Source organism: Eulemur rufifrons, chromosome 19 (assembly GCF_041146395.1).
Source record: "Eulemur rufifrons isolate Redbay chromosome 19, OSU_ERuf_1, whole genome shotgun sequence".
NCBI classification, from domain to species: domain Eukaryota; kingdom Metazoa; phylum Chordata; class Mammalia; order Primates; family Lemuridae; genus Eulemur; species Eulemur rufifrons.
In genome coordinates this window covers 96817376-96839710 of record NC_091001.1, presented here as the reverse complement: position 1 = coordinate 96839710, position 22335 = coordinate 96817376, and the positions used below count along the sequence as shown (strand labels likewise).

Here is a 22335-nt window from a genome sequence, read left to right as displayed (position 1 = left end):
CCTGCAAAAGGTCAGGTATGGCAAATAAGTGAGGAATGTCTGCAGGTCCGGATCCCCTAAAACTGCTACCCATACACTTGGCTCATAATTTGGTTCCAGCCCTTACTGAGTCTAGTTGCCACTTTTCGTGTATGTCTCCTGAACCAGGCTAAAGCCCAGGAGATCATACCTTAGTCATCTCCTTCTTCCCAAAGCCCCTAGCACAGGCCCCCTGCTTAGTAGGTGTGGAGTGACTGCTTATTAAATGGAATATAGCACAGCAGGAGGTGACCCTCTGGACATTCACAGGCTGTTCTTCCCAGAGCGGACAGGAAGTACAGTCTGTTGAGACTGTGGGGCTGTAAAGCCAGAGGAAGCAACATTTGCTAAGCTCACAGAAGCAGCAGCACAAATGGCCAATAAACATACGAAAAGATGTTCAACCTCACTTATTATCTGGGAAATGCCAATTAAAACCATAATAAAGGCCGGGCGCGGTGGCTCACGCCTGTAATCCTAGCACTCTGGGAGGCCGAGGTGGGCGGATCGTTTGAGCTCAGGAGTTCGAGACCAGCCTGAGCAAGAGCGAGACCCCATCTCTACTAAAAATAGAAAGAAATTATATGGACAGCTAAAAATATATATAGAAAAAATTAGCCGGGCATGGTGGCGCATGCCTGTAGTCCCAGCTACTCGGGAGGCTGAGACAGGAGGATCGCTTGAGCTCAGGAGTTTGAGGTTGCTGTGAGCTAGGCTGACGCCACGGCACTCACTCTAGCCTGGGCAACAGAGTGAGACTCTGTCTCAAAAAAAAAAAAAATCCATAACAAGATACCATTTTCCCACCCATTTGATTATCAAAATATTGATGTTGGCAAAGGTGGAAGTCTTCTCATACCCTGTTCACAGGAGCATAAATTGGCACTGCCCTTTTTAGAGGACAGTTTGGCAGATTTTATAAAATGCAAAATGCATACTCCCTTCAACATGGCCTTTTTCTTTCTAGGTTATCTGTCTTAGAGAAACAAATGCACAAAGAGGAATGACCAAGGATGTTCACTGCTGCAGTGCTTAGACAGTAAAATATCATAGACAACATAAATGCCCACCAATAAGAGAATGGCTAAATAAAATCATGATAATTCATATGGTGGCATATAATAGTAATTATGTGGCTAGATTGCCCAGACTTATTGTAAGTGAAAAACCAAGCTGTAAAACAAAACTGCAGTGTGGTTCCATTTATGTAAAAGGAAAATTAAAAACAAACAAACAAACCTGTGAGGCAAAATATATATTTACACACATACATGGATAGAAAAATATGACATACACACACACACACACACACACACACACCCTCCCACCCAAACTGGTAGCATCAAGTACTTCTGGCGCAGGAATTATAATTGCAGGAGAGGGCAGATACAAGAATGTATTTGTGTAATACTTATGTAATTTAAAATAATTTCTAAAAGACTATCAAACTCCCATTATATGGTAGCTCAGTCATAGGAGCTTTAAATGTCGTGCATTACCTTACTAATCACACAACTCTGGGTTTAGAATTTATTCATTCAGAGCTCTTTTACCCCAGACCTCCCACATGCCAGCCCTGGGGGCAGAGGTGCCTGGAGTGCCTGCCTTTAACAAGCTCCAGTTGGGTAGAGGCAGAAAAGGAACTGGTGAGTGCTGCTGTCACAGAGATGAGACACACCTGGGAGAGCGGAGAACAGCCTAGTCTACCCCCAGAGTTGGGACCCAGAGTTGGGACCTCAGCTTGGGGTTGGGGTTAACTGAGGTCCAAGGTCTCCCATCCAGTAAGTGGGACCTCACCTAAGGCAGCATTTGAACTCGCCTCCAGCGGTCACAGTATACAGCACCCTGCCCTTCAGGAATGTGAGGCTCTTGCTACCTGCTGGGCAGCCTGGGGCAGAGGGGCCCAGGTGTGGCAGAGTGCAGGAGGGGGAAGGGAGGAGAGACTATGAAATTTGGGCCACAGATTATTTGTTGGCATCACTATTTAATATTTATTAAGTATCTAATAAGTGTAAGGATGTGTGAGTTGAGAGTTTCTACCGGCAGGCTGGGAGCCAGGAAACAGACCAGATCCTAGAACAGTAGGACATGGTTTCCCTGCCCTCTAGTAATTTATTATTATTTATTTATTTATTTATTTTTTTGAGACAGAGTCTTACTCTGTTGCCCAGGCTAGAGTGAGTGCCGTGCCGTCAGCCTAGCTCACAGCAACCTCAAACTCCTGGGCTCAAGAATCCTACTGCCTCAGCCTCCCGAGTAGCTGGGACTACAGGCATGCGCCACCATGCCCGGCTAATTTTTTCTATATATTTTTAGTTGTCCAGCTAATTTCTTTTATATTTTAGTTGTCCAGCTAATTTCTTTCTATTTTTTAGTAAAGATGGGGGTCTCGCTCTTGCTCAGGCTGGGCTTGAACTCCTGAGGTCAAACGATCCACCCGCCTCGGCCTCCCAGAGTGCTAGGATTACAGGTGTGAGCCACCGTGCCCAGCTGCTGTAGTAATTTAGAATCTGGAGTGAAGAGATTCATGATAGAGTCATAACATCGATGGGCTATAATTGAATCCTAAAACCATAGGCAGTGATACAAGCTGGCAGTCAACAACCTTCCCTGGCTAGGTGATGTTCCAGCTACCTACCCTAGGTCCCTGCGCCTTGCAGAGCTGTGGGCAGGACAAAGGAAGTGATTGGTGAGAAGCCCTTCCTAAACCTACAGCACTCCCTCAGGGTCCGTTTTGTCCCGCTTATTATGAGGAAGAGGAGCCCAGGAATTGCTCTCCTTTGGGAGGAGGAACTGCCTCACCTCTGTCCTCCCCACCGCCTGGGCTGGGGCTGGCTCTGCCCGGCCAAGGAAGGTTCTCCTCAGCTCAAGCCAGGAACACAGGGTGGGGATGACTCTGGGCACCACCTTATTCGTGGGAGGCTTCCCCAGCACTGGTCCCCTGGCCCCATGCTGTTCTCCAGGTATACCTGTCAGCACTCCTGGGAAAAGCACCTGGAGACCAAGGGCATGGGTCCTTGTCATGTGGAAATGCAAGGGCCCAAGCTCCCAGGGAAGGGGTCCCCCATTCACCAACCTCTCAACTGCTTAGCCAATCAACAGGTATTCACTGAGCCTGCTCTCCCTGCCCAGCATCCGGTTAGGCATGACAGAGGAAGACATGATTAACACATAAGCAATAGTGAAAAATACCCCATGAAATATAACTGAGTGTTAAACCCAACAACATTAACAGCAAGGACTATAGCAGTTCTGAGAAAGGAAGAGCTCAGTATGGACTAGAGAGATCTGGGAGAGCTTCCCGGAGGAGGCAGTAGCTCTTGGCCTCAACCCATGGATAGCAGAAAGCACAGCAGGAACAAAAGCAGGGAGGAAGGAAGGAGCATGGCAAGGGCAAAGAGGAGACTGGCCCCTCATAAGGGACCTTCCGATTAGACAATTGTAGTGAAGTGGGGTGGGTTGATTGTGGAGGTCACAGGGTTGAAGCCTTGAGAAGCACCCAGAGGATACCTGACACCATGGGAGGGACAATGGGGAGACACTGTAGGTTCTATAGCAGGACTGGCCATGATTAAAGCAGAAGTTAATGCATAAGAGGACTAGTAAACAGGTGAAGGAACAGGAATAGGAGGTAGAACAGACAGAAGACAAGAGCTTCCCAGCTCCAGCAGGAATTCCCACGTCAGCCTCAGGGATGGAGAAAATGTCTCATTTCCTCATCTACTTATTTTAAATTTATTTCATTTTGTAGTATTCTAAGTCTTAAAATTTGGAGGGGAAAAGCCTGGGAAGGTTGATCTTGGGTGGGCAGAAAAGTAAAGAGTAGGCCTCACTCAATAACTATGGTCTCACTGACAAGGGCAGTCAAAGGAAAAGGAAATTGAGCTGGGGGGTGCATTTTGAGGGAAGAAGCCCCCAGGTGGAGCACACAGACTAGGGGAAGAGACAGGTGCAGGCTAGGGTCTGGTGGCAGCTCCGCAGCCAGGCACACGAGCCCTTCTGGCCCTGGCCCGACCTCACCTTCCAGCCACACTTCCTGCTACTCTCAGCCCACACCCTCAATGCTGTGCTTCCATTCCTGAAAAAGCCACACTGTTTTATGCCTCAGGACTTTTGTACGTGCTACACCTCTTTATGAAATGCCTTTCCCCTCTCCTTCTCTAAATTCCAGTTCATCCTTTAAAAGCCAAAAGCGACCTCTTGCTGATGCTTGGATGACCCCAGGCAGAATTAGTCTGAGCCCCCTGTTCAGGGCAATGCTCCTCCTGCAGGTGCCATGGGCCTCATCCTCTCTTGGGATAACGAGGAATCTCTATGCTTCCAGTAGCCTCTGTACATGGTGCCCGGACATGGAGGGTTCTGGTAGTCGGCTCAGTAAAGATGCCAAAAGTGAAGTTTTAAAGACTATGTGTGGCACTCTGAGATCAGGAAGTGCTGGCTGGACCTGCAAATGACATCGCCTGGGAAATAGTGGGAGCTGAGCACTGAAGGCGGGTGGCTGGTTAGGAGGGGAGGAGGGCAAGTAGCTGGATCTAGGAGAGTAGATAAGTGATAAGTAGATCAACGCTAGCAGAGGGTGGGGGCAGCGATCTGCGGAGGCCACAGTTATGGGCAGAGGATGCTGCTAAGGAGACGCAGCTGAAGGAGGCGGGGAAGCACCTGCAGGCATGTCAGGAAGGCCTAGGGAGGCAATTTCAGAAGCAAGGGTAAATGCCAAGGAACTAAGATGGGATTGAGAAAAGAGGGTGGATTTCCATACTCTTCTTACCCCACCTAGAAACCGGCCTGATGGCAACTGTTGCTACTCTTGAGTCTGAAGGGGACTTGGGAATCTTGAAAGCTGCCTGTGTTTTCCCACCTTTCCTGACACCTGCAGCCAGCCCTTCCCCAGCCCCCAGCGCAGCCCAGAGGAGTGTGATGTTCAGGAGCCAGGCCCCTCATAGGAGCGAGAAGCCAATTCCATTCCAGCCCTGTTCCCAATTTGTTGTGTGAGCTTGTGGACCGACACATCCCCTAATCTGAAAATGAGGGATCAGTAGCCGTAAAACTTGCACTGGAGTCTTTATCGGCATCTTTGCTCACAGCATGTAAATAAGGAACAATCTTACTAGCAGAAAATGTTTTGTTTGCAGGTCTCCACACTGCAAGTCACACATACCAAAAATATTTTAAATTAAATCAACTTTTTAGTTTTTGTGTTAATACTCATTGTTACCTTCATTGGGTGGGGGTGGGGAAGCAGATGCCAAGGGCTAAAGATTTACTAGAAAAGTTTTTTGATAAATTGTCGAAGCCAGGTGATAGATACATGGGGGTTCATTACACTACTCTCTACTTCTGTGAATGTTAGAAATGTTCATAATATTAAAAGTCTTTTTTTTTCGAGATGGAGTCTCGCTCTGTCACCCTAGGTAGAGTGCAGGGATGTCATGTAGTTCACTGCAACCTCAAACTCCTGGGCTCCAGTGATCCTCCTGCCTCAGCCTCCCGAGGAGCTGGGACTACAGGCGCAGCCACCAGGCCCGGCTAATTTTTCTATTTTTAGTAGAGACAGGGTCTCGCTCTTGCTCAGACCTCCTAAGCTCAAGCTATCCTCCCGCCTCGGCCTCCTACAGTGCTGGATTACAGGTGTGAACCATGGTGCCCAGTTACAATATTAAAAGTCTTTTTAAATTTTAATAGAAAACTTAAAATTGAGAAATGTATGTATTATCTTAATTTTTTGCTGTGAGTTGAGAAATATCCCTTTTTTTCATTGTAACTGAGGTCAGGACTCCCTACTGCTTCTTCAAGGGGGCACAGTTTGAGAAGCACAGACTTTCTAAAAGCTCTTCCAGATCTAGAAGTCATAACATCTCAGCTCCTGTCCCAGGGCTAAGCAAGGGCAGAAACGTGGCACGTAATGAGCGGGTACAAAGCACAGGCCCTCTCTGCAGGTTCCGGAGACTGAAGGGTGGAGAGGACAGCCCGGTTTCCGTATTTCCATCCCAAAGACAATACTTCCCCACTCAGGGGTGAGTCCCTCTGTTGCCCCAGACCTCAGACAGGGTATCCTTCTTCCAGGCTCTTCCTGGAGAGTCATCGCTGCCTTCCTGGATCCTGCAGGAACTAGAAATAGTCAAGTAGGCGGAATCCCGCCTGTTGGGCACTTTCTCTAGGGCAGGCTCTCGCAGGGTGAAGGCCTTCCTTCAGAAGCCTGGGGTAAAGATGAAATGAGAGCCAGGTGACGTGCCCCATGTGGTGGCAAGTCTGGCGGTGGCAGTTTCCTCTCTCTTCCTGGTACAGGTAGGTCACCACCCCCTTCTTTCTGTACCTCCCTTTCTCCACTAATCGAACATGCGACAACAGCTCAATACATGGTGCTGGGGGGAGCGATGTCCCTCCCGGGTCTCTCAGCCTCTGCCTCCACTTCCTCACCTCCATCAGCAGCTGAAGCCCTCCAAGGGCTGCTCCCCTCCACCCTCACAGAAGCTTCTCTGAAAAGTCACCAGCTCCTCCCAGGTTGTCCAATGCCATGGGCATGTCTCCACGGGTTCAGTTTTCCACCCGAAACCTCTTGCTTCCGAGACACCACTCCTTCCTGCAGTCCTCCCTGGCCCCTTCTCAGCGTTCCTCTCGGTCCCCATGCCTGCCGCTCCTCTCTATGCGGCATAATTGCTGGGGTTTCCGTGGACGAGATTCCGATTCTGGGGCTTTGTCTCTCCCCTGTCTCCCAGGTGAGTCCCTCAGTCCCCGTGGATGTAAACGACAGTTCTGCTCTTGTGCCCACCTTCACCTCTGCAGCCCTGACTGCCCTCGCCCCGCACCCCGGGCACCTCCCCATCCACACCTGTCCCACTGGCCTTCCATCTGAGCAGATGCACGACCCTCACCAGGGGTTCAGGCCAGGCCTGGGAGTCTTGAGCGAGCGAGCGCACGTTTCCCTGTCTCGCCCATCCATCAGCAAGCCCTGCTGATTTTACCTCCAAAGTACATCCCCAAGCTGTCCTCTCTGTCTCCATTGCTGCCACTTGAATCCACATCAAATCATTCCTCTGCTTTTGAAACCTTCAGTGGCTTCCCAGAACACTCAGAAGTAACCCAGCTTTTGGCCAGACCCTGTCTGCCTCTCCAGCCACGTGTGGCCTCTTCCTCCCTCGCTCTTTTCACCCTGGGCCATACAAGACAGGGCCTTGCGGGTGCTGTTTCCTCTGCCTAGAGCACTCTCCCCCACCCCACGCCGCACACAGCCAGCTCTTCGCTTCCTTTATATCTTAAGTGAAATGTCACCTCTTCCAGAAAGCCCATCTTGACCACCCTGCCTAAGGCCGGCCTCTGTTATCTTCCATATCAGCCTGTTGTTTCTTTGTTTTCTGTCCACAATGTCAACTCCACGAGGGTAGGGACCATATATGCACAGAGCCTAGTACACTGCCAGGTATAGAGTAAGCGTTCAGCAAACATTTGCTGAAAGAACAAATGAACCAGTCACCACCTAGGGATCAAGCAGTTCCCTTTAAGTTCTAGGGGTTAATCTGAGGGGAGACTGAGGCTCAGCTAGGGCCTGACAACACTCCCAGAGAGCAGCTGAAGCTAATTTCTGGTTTTCCAATTCTGTGGGACAGGCTGGGACCCAGGCCAGAAGACACCTCACCTCCCTTTTCCAGCGTGCCAGCCACTCGTCCCGCTTGCGCTTGCTGATGTAGTAGGGGTCCCCCGCCTGGAAGGTGAGCCGCGGCATGGGCCGCTGGCGGAGGCTGGACTCCCAGCCCAAGCCACCCCGCAGCCGGCCCCGGGAGCCCTAGGACAGAGAGATGACAGAGAGGCATTAAGGTGGGCACTGACAGCCCCACTGCAGGCTATATTCCTCCTGGCGGGGGCTGAGGCGGCACTCCCCTCGAATGGCACGTGGGAAGTCTGGCTCCCGGCCAGAGATGGCAGCCCTGGAAGTGCTGGGCAAGCCCTGTCCAGGCTGGAGAAGTGAGGGATGTGCACGGTGGGGTGAGCGCTCATGGACACAGACCGAGTGGGGAGGTGCCTGGTCTCTGGAGGAGGATGAGCTGGCTGCCTTGTTGGGGGACTTCCAACCCCACACCCACTTCCGCTCCTCATAGAGGGATGTGTAAAGAAGGGGGGCCCACCCTCCTACCCCCCTCCCACACACTCGCCACAGTGGGGTGGGGGCGGCAGAGGTGTGGCTTTCTTCTAGAATCAGGATCCACAGAGCCCCTGGGGGTAAGGAAAACACTTGCCTCCATTTTCATGGATTCAATGTTGGTCTCCTTCTGTTCTTTGCCTGTGGAGAGGGAAGAACAAAGGGACTGTTGGCAGAGTTACAGGAGTGGCTCAGAGGCCCCACCTTGTGCCTGGGGTCCCTGCCACAAGGGACAGGGGCCCTTGAACCATTTACTTGTTCAGGTTTCAAACATGATGGCCTGCCACATGCCGGGCACTGTGCTGAGGGCAAGGCCTAGGCAGGGTTTGAGGCCCAAGTGTGAAGGAACAAGAGGAAAGTCAGGGTTATGGTTTCTGGCCTGTTGACTCTGTCTCAGGTACACAGAAGATAAAAATATCCCCACTCTGCTGGTCCCAGTCAACAGAGCTCCTTTGCCAGAGGATGGAGCAGGAAGGTGGAGAGGGTACAGGAAGGGCTGGACTTGAGGGGCCCTGGGAGTGCTTGCTGCTCTCTGTTGGGTAAAGACGCCCCCAGGCATCTCTGGGTGTGTGTTGAGGGGAGGGGAAGAGCCCTGGGCCAAGTGGAACAAGACCCTGGTGAAGCAACTTTGTCTCTACGAGACTCAGTTTCCTCTCCTGGAAAATAAAGATACTGGAGATGGTTTCCTAGGTCCTCCTGCAGTTTGAAATATTATGGTTCTATTATTATCTGCCTCTATCCCTCCGTTCCCTGCCCCATTCTCGGGCCAAGAGTTCAGCCTTTAGACTTGGGTTTAGGTTCCAGCTGTCTCAGTGTGACCTCTATAACTTCTCCTGGCCTGTTTCCTCACTGAATCAAAGTAGATAAACGTTCTAAAATCATTAGATTTTTGTGATCATTAAGTGTCTAGAGCAGGGCTTGGCATACAGTAGGTGCTCAATACGTGTTAGTGTTGTTCCCCTTCCCCAAGTGATTCCCCAGTGCTCGGCTTCCCAGTTTCTCCGCAGTCAGGAAGGTTAGTGCCCTCTCCCTGTGCTCCTCTGGGACACCCCTGCCTCCTCCCCAGGCCACACCCTGGGGCCAGGTGGGTTCTGCCCTCCCAGCTTCCTGCTGGAGTGTGTGTGTGTTTGGGGGGGGGGGAGCCCTCCCTGCACCTGGGCCCCTGGCCGCTTTTCTCTGAAGCTGAGAAAGCATTGAGCTTGGGCCCAAAGCAGGAAGGTCGCCAAGGCTGGCTCCTGGTAGCTTGGGGTGGGGGGAGACGAAAGGCCCCAAACGGAAAAAACAGCCCCTACTTCATCTCCTGGCTCTGAGCGGAAGCCAGCCCGGCAGTCGTGGCCTCTGGATGCTCAGCCGGGGAGGATGTTGCCCTCCCGCTCACCAGAAAGTCCCGGGGCTCTGCCCGCTCAGCCCCGGGGCCCGCACAGCTCGGTCCTCAGTGGCTGTGTCCCCGGTGACAGCACTGGGGAGGGAGGCAGGAAGGGCCACCCCGCGGCTCGGGGCCCTGGCGTCGGGCATGTCACGCGGGCGGCCGTGGGGGCGGGACACGGTGCGTCTGTCGCGGGCACCTGTGTGGGTGGGTGAGAACGCGTACTTGCCAGTGCTTTGTACGTGACCGGCCTTTTAAGGTGTGTCACACCGTCACGTCTGTCTCCCCCTCCCTGCTTCTTTTCCGGCCTCTCCCCCCGCCAGCCAGCTCCCCACCTTTTTCGCAAGCCCCCGCCCCCAGGCCCGGCCGCCGCCTCCTCTCGGACCTCCACGCTCTGCCCCGAGAGGCTGCGGGCGGCCAGGAGGGGGCGCTGGGAGCAGCCGCGTCAGCCTGCGCCGGGGCTGGGAGCGGGGACCCTGCACCGCGCCGGACCGAGTGGCCGCCCCAGACAGCGTCGTCTCCCCGGCCTCCTTTGGACCGCAAACGGTTCCCACCTGGGACCTTCCATGGCGCTGGATTACATTTATGGGGAATCACTTATTCACTAGAAGAAAATCAAGGCTGAGAGGAATTGTGAGATGATTTGAGGACTCGTACAGCCCCTAAATTCTGCAGAAGAGGAAACTGAGGCCTGGGGAGTGGAGTGACTTCCGGCCAAAGCTGAGATGAGCTTTCGGGGCCCCTGATACCCCAGCCAGCTCCCTGTCCCGTGCACCACCACCGTTATTCCTTGACGTGCCCCTTTCCTGATTCCCCAGGCTCCCCAAAACAGAATGGCTTTTCCTTAAGCAGTTTCCAATGGGCTTCTTTCTGGAATTTTCTCCCTGACAGACTCTGCGCATGCCCACTTGAGTGATCTCTCTCTCTCTCTCTCTCTCACACACACACACACACACACACACACGCCTTCCAGCCTGGCCCGGCTGCTTCAGAATGCGCCACTTGTCGTGAGTCAGGGAGGGTCAGCTGCTCTCTCAGTACGCCCATGCAGCCCAACTGCTCCTGGCCCAGACGCAGGGTTAAGGGCAGGTCCAGGTGGCTGTGTGCCTTGCAGGGTGGCCCTGGCAGGCCTGAACATGACCCTAGGGCATCTCAGGTCAAGGGGAAGGGGTGGGGAGGCCACAGTGCTCTGACATTTACCTCTAGGTCTGAGATTGTGCTCAGCCAGGGGCCACCCAAGTCCTCATCACAGTGAACCCAAATCTCCATGGCAGGGCTGAGGCCAGGTCTCACCAGGGGGCAATCGCTGGCCTGATCCTGGGCCCTAAGCTCAATCCAAGCAGAGGGGGGCTTTGTGCTGACCTTAATCCAGTCCTTTACTAGTTGTATAATCTTGGGTAAGTAACCTTTCTGAACTCCCAGTCTCGCTATCTGAAAGATGGGGATAAGGGTCTTCCTCACGGGATCACAAGGATGAAATCAGCGTACATGCAGAGCAGGGCTTCTCCACCTTTAATATGTGTGGAAATCGTGAGAAGCGCTTTGCGATGTAGATTCTGATTCAGTAGGTCTAGGGTGGGGCCTGCAATTCGATTCTGCTTTTTCTAACTTCCCAGGCAATGCAGCCACTGGCCGTGGTCTGTGGACCACTGTGAGCATCGAGGATTGAGAACACTCAATACAGCGAATATTCAGTAGAGGACAGCCACGTCACCATCGCTACTGTCACCATCATTACGGTGTTAATGCGGGGCGTGCAGGAGCAGTCCCAAGGCAAGCAGCGGCCTGTCCAGGTGCTGGCTCTTGTCCTTATTGCTCATTTCACCATCTCCCCTCTTCCTGATTCTTTCCCCGGGCTGTACTAGCAGCTTCTGGGCCTCCTACGTGCACATGGGAGGGTGCCCAGGCCACAGGCACGCCGCCTTAAAGTCCTGTGTTTTTGTGATATAAGAACTAATGAAAGGGGTTCCAGGAGAGACGGACAGGGCCCCCTGAAAAGAGACCTGGAATGAGGGGAACTGAAAGGAGACCACAGCCAAGCCACATCCTCCCTGGGGCCTCAGTCTCCTTCCTCATCTGAACGACCAGCTGAGCCTGGGTTCTCTGTCAGCTGACTGCAGGAGCCTCCACCCCGGATCAAGCCACTGCCTGCCACACCCTGGCAGAGCCTCCGGCAGGCCACTGCCCACCCCTCCAGGACACACCTCACCAATCTCAGCATCCGGGCCATTCACAGTGGCCTTCAGGGATCCCACCAGCTCTGATCCCTATCAGCATCTCCACTTCTGGGGTAGCCGGGGCCACACAGGAGTGCCCCATGCTGAATTCTGGAGGCCAAGACTTGGGGCGTTTCTGCCTGCCACGTTCAGCACTCAGATTCTAAGGAAGATCCACCTAATGTCTGAAAGTCTCATGCCGGGAATCATCCTTGACACCGTCTTTCCCTTCCCTCTCATATCCCTGGCATTTGTCACCTCCCTTCATCTCTGCTGCCACCTCACTCATCAGAGCCACCCCACCTCCCCTCTGACAACTGCAGCAGCCTCCCAACCTCTCATCCTGCTTCCTTGCCCCTATGTTCCATTTCAGGATGCAGATGACACAGTGATCTTTTCAAATAGTAAAGGTGATCATGTCACCCCTGAGAAGGCAGCCTCGAAGGCCTGGTCTGGCCCGTCTGCCCACACGGCTTCCCACACCCTTCTCCCTGGCCCTCTCCACTCTGGTTCTGTGGCTTCTGCCAGGTCTCTGAATGCCCTGCTCCCTCCCACCTGGGAGCCTTCCTACCTGTTCTCACTGTCTCCCTCCACTCCCCCTCCCCTGATGGACTAGCTCATTCTTCAGCTTAGGCATAACAGCTCACGCCAGCCCAGGTTCCTTTGTTATAGACCTCATGGAACCATGTTTCATTTCCCTTAGAGCACCTATCTCCACCTATAATCACACATTTTGAAGTGTGGATTCGTCATTAATGTCTGTCTTTTGAGCTAACAGGTCCTTGAGGGCAAGAACTGGGTTTTTGTTCATCATGGTTTCCCCAGTACCTGGTAGAGATCCCAGGACACATGAAATGGGTATTTAATAAGCACCTGTTGATTGACCGAAGCAGGAGCTCCTGAGAACAACTAGAAATGGAGACAGGGAAATCTCAAACTGAAAACAAACCTTCAAGGCTAAAGAGCAGTCTTAGAGCAATGGTTCTATCCCACAAGCAGGAAGGCCTTGGGTAGCAGCTTGGCACCAGCTGTGGCGGGATCCCAGGAACCTGGAAATCAACTGAGACTGGCCCGTGGGGAGGCACCACGTTTGGCTAGGAAGGGCTGATGAGGTCTCCTCTTGCACACCTGGCATTGTTAGCTGGCGGGATGGTGACTTCTCCCTTTCCTCCTCTGTTTCATTCCACTCAGGCCCTTCCCACACTCCCACGAAGCGTCAGAATATATGCAAGGGGGCTTGGACAGTTCAGGAACCGTCTCAGCACCAAGCCCCATTCCAGAACAGCAGAGGATAGGGGGAAAGCACGTGACCAGGATTTAATAAATCCTGGATCTGCCACTTAAGATTGGGGTCTGTGAGCAAGTTACTTCATCTCCGTAAGCCTCAATATTTTCTCCTTAAAATGGGGATAATAATGCTTCTTGAATATATTGTTTGGAGGAGTAAATAAAACAGCAAATGCAAAATGCCTCAGAAAGTGCTCTGCCCATAGTGGGAGCATCATAAATATTTGTTGAATAATAAATGAGTGAAAGCTTTTTAATAGGTTTGGAAATCTCTTTTCTGGAAATGTTCTCTATCCTGCATGAATATTAGGTTTGGATCCATGCAAAATAAGTCACGCCAATTAATCAATTTACTCATTCCATCATACACACTTGGAAGGAAGACTTTTTGAAATTAAAATGCACATATGCAAAACAACCTGGCAGGGCCCTGGGAGGATCAAATGTGATAATGTATGAGAAAGCGCTTTGTAAACTGTGAAGCCCTGTACAAATGCTAGTTGTCCTCATTACTAACATGTTTACAGCTCGGTTGGCCCTGAAATTGCTGGCTTAACCTAAAAGAGAAAAGTGGGCAACTTTCCAGGATTCCAGGGCCAGGCCAAAAAGTCCCCAGATGAAGGGGCTTGAGCTGGGCAGTGCACAGACCACCCCCACCCCAACCTGCCCCCCATGCCCCACTGTCACAACCAAGTTTCCAGTGGAGTCCACCAAACTACGGTGGACTCAGGACCTCCGCACCGGGGGAGGCACACAGGGCATCTGCTTCCCTTGAGTGCCCAGGCTGGGTCTACAAACACAGCAGTCCCCGAGAGCTGCTGGCCACGTGGAAGAGTAAGCAGGCCAGGTGGGGGCTGAGGGAACTGGGGGACACAACCAGCCATGGATGGGACCCGCCATCATCCCAGTCTAGCAACCATTGGCACTATGCAAGCCCACTGTTGCCAGATCTAGCTTTTTTTTTTTTTTCCAAGAGAAGCCAAAACTCCAGATTTTTATGTGAAATTTTTTGATTTTTAAATACTGGCAACTAATTTTTTAAATGTTTAAAACACTATATGAGCCAAATAAAACGTGTGCCGGCTGCATTCAGCCCGTAGCCTCCATGCCATAGCCTTGGCGGGCAGACCTTCAGCTACCACCCTGCCCATCCCTCCCAGGACCTGCCAGAGAACCAAGTCTCTGCCCCTCAGGGAATCCTGGGGGGCCCAGAAGAGGCTGCCCCGTGTGCTGGGGACTCACCCTCTTCTGCAGGGGCTCCTCGGCCCTCCTTGGGGGTGCAGCAGCCATTTTCCACTGCTCTGGATGCTTCAGGCGGGGTCTCAGCTGCACCCTCTCCCTCTGCCGGGGCCCCGCCCTTCTGCCCCCCAGCAGGGCTTCCCTCTTCTGGCTGGGGCTCACTCCGCTTCTCCAAGTCCCCATTGGGTAACAGTTCGGAGGGGCCTGAGTCCTGGGCCGTGGATGGGGACTTGGAGGTCACTGCATTGTCCTTCGGCGTGTCACTGCTTTCCACCTGCAGAGATGAAGGAAGATATACAAGGGAGAATTAGACCATTTTGGATCATGACTCCTCTGAAATTCTAGTGAAGGTTGTATACCCTCTGTCCAGAAATTGTGTTCACATAAATCTTCATGAAGCAGATACATTCATAATTTTGCTTTCAATGTCAAAGGGGTCGTGGGCCTGACCCCTTGAAGTCAGGGGGTCTGTGGAATCCAGTTTAAGTAACAGGAGAAGAATCCAGGCAGGTTTGGCAGCCTGGTTTCACTGCCCAAGGGGCACCGCTGACCCTCATTCACTGAGGTTACATATTTCCAAGCCCTCTCTGCAGCTCCTAATAAAAAACAAATGCTCCCCATAATTCAAATCAGGGACCCCTCCCCAGAAGGTTCCAGTGGCACCAGATCAATTCTGGGAACTCAGGCTGGCCTGACTCCCAGCTTTTCTTTCAGTCTCTTGAGACATGAGGGTCGAAGGAGGCCTCCCAAGGAAGCCCTCTCTGGGCCCCATGGGTTCTCCTAGGCTCTCAGACCCAGAAGAGCTGAGCCCCCAGAAAGTACTTTGCAGTCTCTGCAGCAGCCCCTTCTGGGCACGGGGTCCCACAATGCCCCCTCACAAGGGAACACACTTCTTTTCCCCTCGAGTCAGAGAAGTGAACTTGCTAAGGTTCCAGGTAATAACAATCAAATCAAGAGTACTCCTGGCTGTTTCTGTGTGTCCCTGCACGGTGGGCAACGCTCTTCTCACCCATGACCCCTGTAGAGTTTCTCAGCCTCCCTGGGAAGCAGGTGAGGAATCTGGGGCTCCCTGGGAATTCTGCGATTTGCTCGAGGTCACACGCATTGTAAGGACAGAGCAAGTGCAGGAGAGCGGGATGCCCTCTGCGCTCTGCTGTGTGTACATACTCAGTCCTTAGCCACCTGGAAGCAAGCGGGCCAGGGCACCTCAGGAAGAATGGAGGTGTCCAGCTTGGTGCAGGAAGGGTCCCTGTGCTCAGCGCTCTGCCATGCCCAGGGCCACCAGGCTGCCCCGCTGGCTCCACTTGCAGAAAACGCCTGCCCAGCAGAAGGGCAGGGTAACGCCAGCTCAGTATGGCACTGCTCTCAGCACCTTGGTCTCCCCACCTACAAGGTGGGGAGGACTAGGCTAGACCGATGCAGGTTTTGTCTTTTTCAAGCCTGTATTTTTTCTATTTATAAAAAGTCAGGCACATATTTTTATAAAAATTCAAACCACACAAAAATGACTAGTGTTAAAGAGTTAAAGCTCCTATTTCTTTCTTTCTTCTTCTTTTTTTTTTTTTGTGAGCCAGAGTCTCATTCTGTTGCCTGGGTGAGTGCCGTGGTGTCAGCCTAGCTCACAGCAACCTCAAACTCCTGGGCTCAATCCATCGTCCTGCCTCAGCCTCCCGAGTAGCTGGGACTACAGGCAGGCGCCACAACACCAAGCTAATTTTTTCTATTTTTAGTAGAGACGGAATCTTGCTCTTGCTCAGGCTGGTCTCGAACTCCTGAGCTCAAGCGATCCTCCTGCCTCGGCCTCCCAGAGTGCTAGGATTACAGGCATCAGCCACCTCGCCAGCCCTAAAGCTCCTATTCCAACTCCCTACCCCCAAAATCACTCCCCCAAGGTAAACCATTATTAACAGTTTGGCGAGTATCCTTTCCAGACTTTTTTCTATGCATCTACAATCATGTGTAAGTTACATGTTTATACATATGTATTCTTACACACATTCGGATCCAGAAATGTTTTTTTCAAAAGGGTAACATACTAGTCATAATGTTCTGCAACTTGCTTTTTCACTTAACAAGCATAGTGGGCACCTCTCCATCCCAGTGCATATGGATCTGAATGCTCCAAAATTTATGCATACAGCTCCCTGACGGTGGGCATTCAGGCTGGTTTACTTTTCGCTGCAGTGAACATCCTTGCACGTACAGCTCTGTACGCCTGCGTGTTCCATAAGATAGAGTTTCACACATGGACTGGCCAGGTGAAAGGGCCTGCCCATCTAAGTGTGCAGAGAGACTGCTACATTCCCTTGAGAAAGGTGGGCCTCTGAGTGCACAGCCCGAGGGCGCTCTGCACACCCAGCCCCTCCCCTGCACAGCCCAATCTCCAAGGCTGCTTCTGCTCTAAGGGTCTAGGACTTGAACTCTGAGTCCGCTGCTACCTACCTGGTGAGGAAGCCCAGAGGTGGCAAATAGAGACAAGGGCCTTGGAAAAAAAACAGGACCAAACCCAAGTCCTCCCAGGTAGGCTTCCCTCCCTGGACGAGGCTCCCAGGCACACGGAGCAGCCTGAGAGGAAGCAGAAGGCACTCCAGGGGCCTTGCCAAGCTGCTTTCCCGGGCTGTGCGGGCCGGCTTGGGCGGGCCTGCTTCCAGGAGCAGCCTCCCGTGGAAAGCTGCACATGTGCGCTCCTCAGAGCTGGGGGTGGGGGGCCGCAACGGAGGAAGAGGAGGCGTCTGGTGGAAGTGAGAAGTCCTCCGCTGGACTCTGGGGCCTGGGCCTACGCCAGCAGAGCCAGGAAGGCCCAACACAGGAAGGAAAGTGAAACAAGCAGACCCCTGTCCGCCACCTCTGCTTCCACCCCGGGTGTCGGGACCCTCCCCAGGGCTCAAAATGTTCTCTCCCACATCAGTGCTTAACCAAACAGGGCACCTCCGGCCTAGAATGATCCTCTCTGGTGTAAAACCTGTCACCTTCCAAGCCCCCTTCATGTGCCCAGGTAGGCCGGGGAGTGGAGTGCATCCCTGCCCAGACAGCTGTGGTCCAGCTGTGGTGGGCACCACAAAGCCCCGAACATGGCACTAGCAGGGAGGTGGGTGTGGGGACTGTCTGGCCAAATCAGCCTGAGTTTAGGTCAGAGCCAATCTCTTACCATGGTTGTCTGTCTTTCCTCCCGCCCCACAGACACCTCAGGTTGGGGCAGGCCCTGAGCCCCAAAGCTGCTCAAGGCAACTCTACTGTCACTTCCTGCCCGGGCCACCGGGCCTCCCCTCAGTCTGGGACTCACTTCCTGTTGACTGCCAGCCAGCTCCATGGCACAGAGACGCAGGACTGCCAGCTGTGAGACCAGCAAGCCCCAAGGGCCAGACAACCCAGTCACTCAGGCGCATGGAGTAAGCGCCTGCCCGGGCCCTGCCCTGCCCCGAGGACCCCGGTTTGCAGCGGTGCCTACAAGGGCCAAGGGCGGGAGGGAGCCAGGCACGCTGGGCAGAGGAGGAGCCGCACAGCTCCAGCCCCAGGGTTAGCTCAGCGGCTGAAATCCCCGTGGCCCCCATCCGCCAGTCCACACCCTCCTCTCTTCCCAGCCAACCCAGCCTCCACCGCCTGCCCTCTCTGGTTCTGGGTGAGCCGAGTCAGCCAAAGCTCTGGGACTAGGGGGCTGACGACTCCTGTTCTTGTCAATCCTCGATCCATCTCACCCATCAAGAACCCCCTGGCTAAGTGTGGCCCTTCACTGGGGCTCTCTGGGGCCCAGGATAACTGGGCCAGCAAATCCACCAAGAAGGCATGAGGTCCACAGGCAAGTGGCCTGAAGCCACTCTCTAAATCCCTGGGAGGAGCTGGGTGCTCACTAAAAGGGGCATCTCAGGTAAGAACGTAATGAAGCACAGCCTGGACCCCGGCAGACAATACCCCAGCCAGGCCTGGTCTCTTCTCCCCACAAGCCCTCCCCGCCGCCCCCTTCTCTCCTCTCCTGTCCATTGTCACCATTACCTGTCGACTGCTGGAGGGCAGGGACTTCGCTCGCTCCAGCTAGGCTTAGCATGGCGCGGGACAGGCGCTCGACAAACATTCACAAATGACTCATTAATAGCAAAGACTAGGTTAAAAGTGAGATCCTGCTCACAGTCTTAGAAGGAGATTTGCTGCCATGTCAGAGGTGATTGTTATACAATCCACTTTTGTTTGCTTTTATTTTGACAGTGGCCTGGAAAGGAGACACAGTGCCCCCCCTGCCAAAGATACTCATTTTGCCTATTACCAGGGCAGCGTCTGGTGGCCATCTTAGAGGGTACCAACAGCGGCTGCAGCTGCAGGTGACAGTTTCAGAGTGGGAATAGCTTCAGTGAGCACTCTCACTTCTCCTCCCTTGGTGGGGGCTGGCAAGGGAGGCTGGGGAGGCAGCAACAGGGTCGTGAAGCTAGTACCATCCTGGATGTGAGTAAAGCGTGGGCCTATCCCACTATCCACCTGCGCCCACCTGGTATGCCTCATGCTGAGTCTTCAAACCCCGCCTGCCACCTCAGGGGCCCCTCAGGCTTTGCTGACTTTGGCCTTCCGTCTGGCCGAGACCCCCAACCCCCACTCCCACTTCTCTGTTGCCCACCAGCCTCCTCAGGCCTCTCCTGTGAGCAACTCATCCCAAGCAGGTTAAGGAGGACCTGTCAACTAGGGGAGACATTTGGCGACGTGTGTGGAGATGTTTTTGGTCGTCACATGGAGGAGGGTGCTGGCATCTAGCGGGTAGAGGCCAGGGAAGCTGCTAAACACCCTGCAAGACACAGAGAGCCCCCACGACAAAGAATCAGTTGAGCGAAAACGTTAGTGGTGTCTGAAAAGCCCTGGGTTGAGGGTAGGGGCAATGACCAGGCACTGCCTTTATCTAAGGAACACCTGAGAAAAACTTTCAATCAATTGCAATAAAATAGACATAACATAAAACATGCCATTTTGGCCATTTTTCGGTGTATATTAAGTACATTCACATTGTTGTACAACCATCACCACCATCTATCTCCAGAAATTTTCCGTCATCCCCAGCAGGAACTCTGTCCCCATTCGACACTCACTGCCCGCTCCGCTCCCCCAGTGACCACTGTTCTATTTAACACTTTCTGTCCTCTAAGGAACATTTTAAAGTCTGTGTGTCTCTCTCTCACGCTCACACACACCTGGGAGGGTCTGTGCTACGCCTGGGCTTTGGGGCCTCTGCCTCGCCCCCAGCTCCCAAAGCCCCCTCCGCGGTGGGCAGGTGTGGACAGCTGCCGCCTCGCCCTCAGGAGGGGAGGGGTAAAGTCCGCGGGCAGGCAGGGCCCCTCCCCAGCCGGCTGTTTACAGGGCGCTTTCCCACCCCTCCTCCTTGCACCGCTCGCTTCTCGCTTCTCGCAGGGAACCTAATTACTTGTTTACTGTGTGTCTCCCTCCCAGACCGTCAGCTGCTCTCCATCTCCAGCTCTCTAGCGCCGAGCACAGGACCCGGCACACTATGCTTATAAAATTCAAACATTTAATTATTACAGTGATCCAGAGGTAGCTAGTGTCGCCCCCACTCTTCTGAGGAACAAGGCTCGGAGGTTCCCTCGGCCTGGGGTAAAGCTTCCGGGAGGACCAGGACAGGACAGGCACTGGAAGGCTGACTCCTCTCGGGGCGGCCTCAGGAAAAGCCCAGGCTCCCAGATCCCGAGGGTTCCAAGAAGGAAAAGGAGGCTGGATAAGCCCAGGAAGGGCCAGGAAGAGGGTGCTGGCAATGCCAGCTGGAGGAAAAGCCAGAGGCAAAGCAAGGAGCCTCCTGCAGTGACCTGTCCAGACCAAAAGCAAGTCCCCAGCCCCTGACGCCACCCCCTGTGCTCAAAGTCTGGTCCAGGCACCAGAACTCCTGACCTCTCCTTCACCCCAGGTGGGGCCAAACCTGAAACTTTTAATAGGGGGAAGTGATTTTTAAGAGTTGCTTTACTTACACACAAAAAGTAAAAACCTGGGGTAGGAGAGGAGGGGGCCACAAAACCAGGGGGATGGCACCCACCTGGGCTTCGACAGCCCATTCTCCAGGCTGCAGCCTGGGCAGAGGCCCTCCTCCCTCCTCCCCTGCCTGGGGCTTCTGTTGCCTTCTCCTCGAGACCCCACCCCAGCAGACATGGGGGTGGCCTTGTCTCAGTCACCACAGAGAGCTGGGCCTGCCACGGTGCCTTCAAGGCCTCCATGGGAGGCCAGGCGTCTGGCCAGCCATAGCTTCTTTTTTTTTTATTTTTTAGATAGGGTCTCACTCTATTGCCCAGGATGGAGTGCAGTGGCATCATCATAGCTCACTGCAGCCTCAAACTCCTGGGCTCAAGTTATCCTCCTGCCTCAGCCTACTGAGTAATTGGGACTATAGGCACGCACCACAACACCTGGCTAATTTTTTTACTTTTGTAGAGATGGGGTCTCGCTATGTTGCTCAGGCTGGTCTCGAACTCCTGGCCTCAAATGATCCTCCCTCCTCGGCCTCCCAAAGTGCAAGGATTATAGGTGTGAGCCACTGTGCCTGGTCCTCGGCCTCTTGACATACAGTCACACGCACAGACTCACGGAGGTAAGCACCAGCCGGCCACAGACCCTCACTGCTGGCCATGGCACAAAGATGCACAAGGACGCCAAGCAATGAAAACAGAAACAGCCCAGCAAGTCCCTGCTACTCACGCCGCCACTCCTTGCTCCTTCCAGTTCCTCGGCTCCTGCAGGCCTGTCACCCTCACCCAGCCTGGATTTTTCCAGGTTGACTCTAGTTCCAGGAAACAGCTGCATGTCCACATAAGCAGGGCAGCTCTGCCCCCAAGGCACTGGCACTGGGCCATGACTGCTCGCCCCCAGCCCTGCCAGCAGCCCCCTGCCCTCTCCCAAGAGAGGTCCCCAAATGGCCTCCTGCTCAGCCTTCCTGGGGTGAATAGACTCAGGTTCCACCACTTTGGAACCAGGACCCTGACTCCTCCGATTTCCTCCTTCCCAGTGGAGCGGCTAAAAGGCCACCGGTGGGGTCAGGGACAGCAGAGCCAGAGGCCAAAAAGGGCCAACTCTGAACACTCAGGCCAGCCTGGGCATCCCTCCAGGTCCCACCATTCCCCTCACCACTACTTCTGCCAGGAGCTAGACCCTCCACTTTCTCCCCACAGGTCTCTCCACCTGCTTGTGTCCAAGGAAGGGGCTTTGGGCCCAGCAAAGCCTTAGAGAGCACTTAGCCCGTGGCCTTGCCAGGCCATTGCAGGCTGTGGCAAATGGACATGAGTGGCCAACCCACTCGGGGTTCTGTTTCCAGCAGGGACACCTGTCCACCTGGAAGAGGGCCTGGCTGTGCTCTTTCAAGTCAACCTCAAAGAATTTCAGAGTGAGCTGGAGGCTCCCTTTAAAAAGCCATTATGTATAGAAGATCCACGTATTTAAGTCAATCTCTTTTGAAGTTCTTTCTATTTTCAATCTCCACCATCCCTACGGTGACAGGTTTGGTAAGAAGGGACTCCACCATGGAAAATGCTTGCTTTTCTGTGCTTCGCTTGCCTTTCTGAAGTTTCTAATGGGTGTCCTCCCCCAACCCCCACCTGGGCCATGTGCATCCCGCCCCACCCGGCGTGAGTTCAGAGCCTTAATCACAGCCCCTCTGAGCCTGCGTCTCTCCAGACTGGGGAGTCGTAATCTCTTTAGTCTACCTGTCCTCACTTGGCAGCCCTGCCTCCCCCTTGGTCAATTTAGCTGCCCGTCCCTGGAGCTCTGCCAGCTCGCTTATGTCTTTCTTGAGGTGGGAGAACCAAAACGTACAAAATTCCCCAGGTGGGGATGATGAAAGAAAACCCGTGCCAACAGCTCTGCTGGGATGCGTGTGCCGGCGCGTCTCTGCAGCAGCAGGAGCCACGCAGGTGCAGCCCGGACTCTAGAAAAGCTCACGTGGCCCCAGGAAGACCATGGAGGCTGAGACTGTGCGAATGAATGACTCGCTGGACATGGCCCTGGAATGTGGACAGATGAGAATAAACAGGGACGTTTTGCAAAAACAAAATGGAGATTTACCTTAAATGCTCCCCCTGTAGGACCAGCTATCTAAAGCGGCT

At 53.6% G+C, this 22335-nt stretch overlaps 1 protein-coding gene across 1 annotated transcript in view; it reads right to left on the bottom strand.

Annotated features, from left to right (window-relative positions):
* Positions 1 to 22335, bottom strand: part of DNMT3A (DNA methyltransferase 3 alpha) — a 101177-nt gene that overhangs the window by 34215 nt on the left and 44627 nt on the right. Inside the window, exons 4-6 of the mRNA XM_069495020.1 lie at positions 14264 to 14534; positions 8250 to 8293; positions 7652 to 7798 (exon numbers count right to left, since the gene is read on the bottom strand). Of these exons, the coding sequence (XP_069351121.1) occupies positions 7652 to 7798; positions 8250 to 8293; positions 14264 to 14534 (462 nt within the window). The remainder of the gene's footprint in view (positions 1 to 7651; positions 7799 to 8249; positions 8294 to 14263; positions 14535 to 22335) is intronic.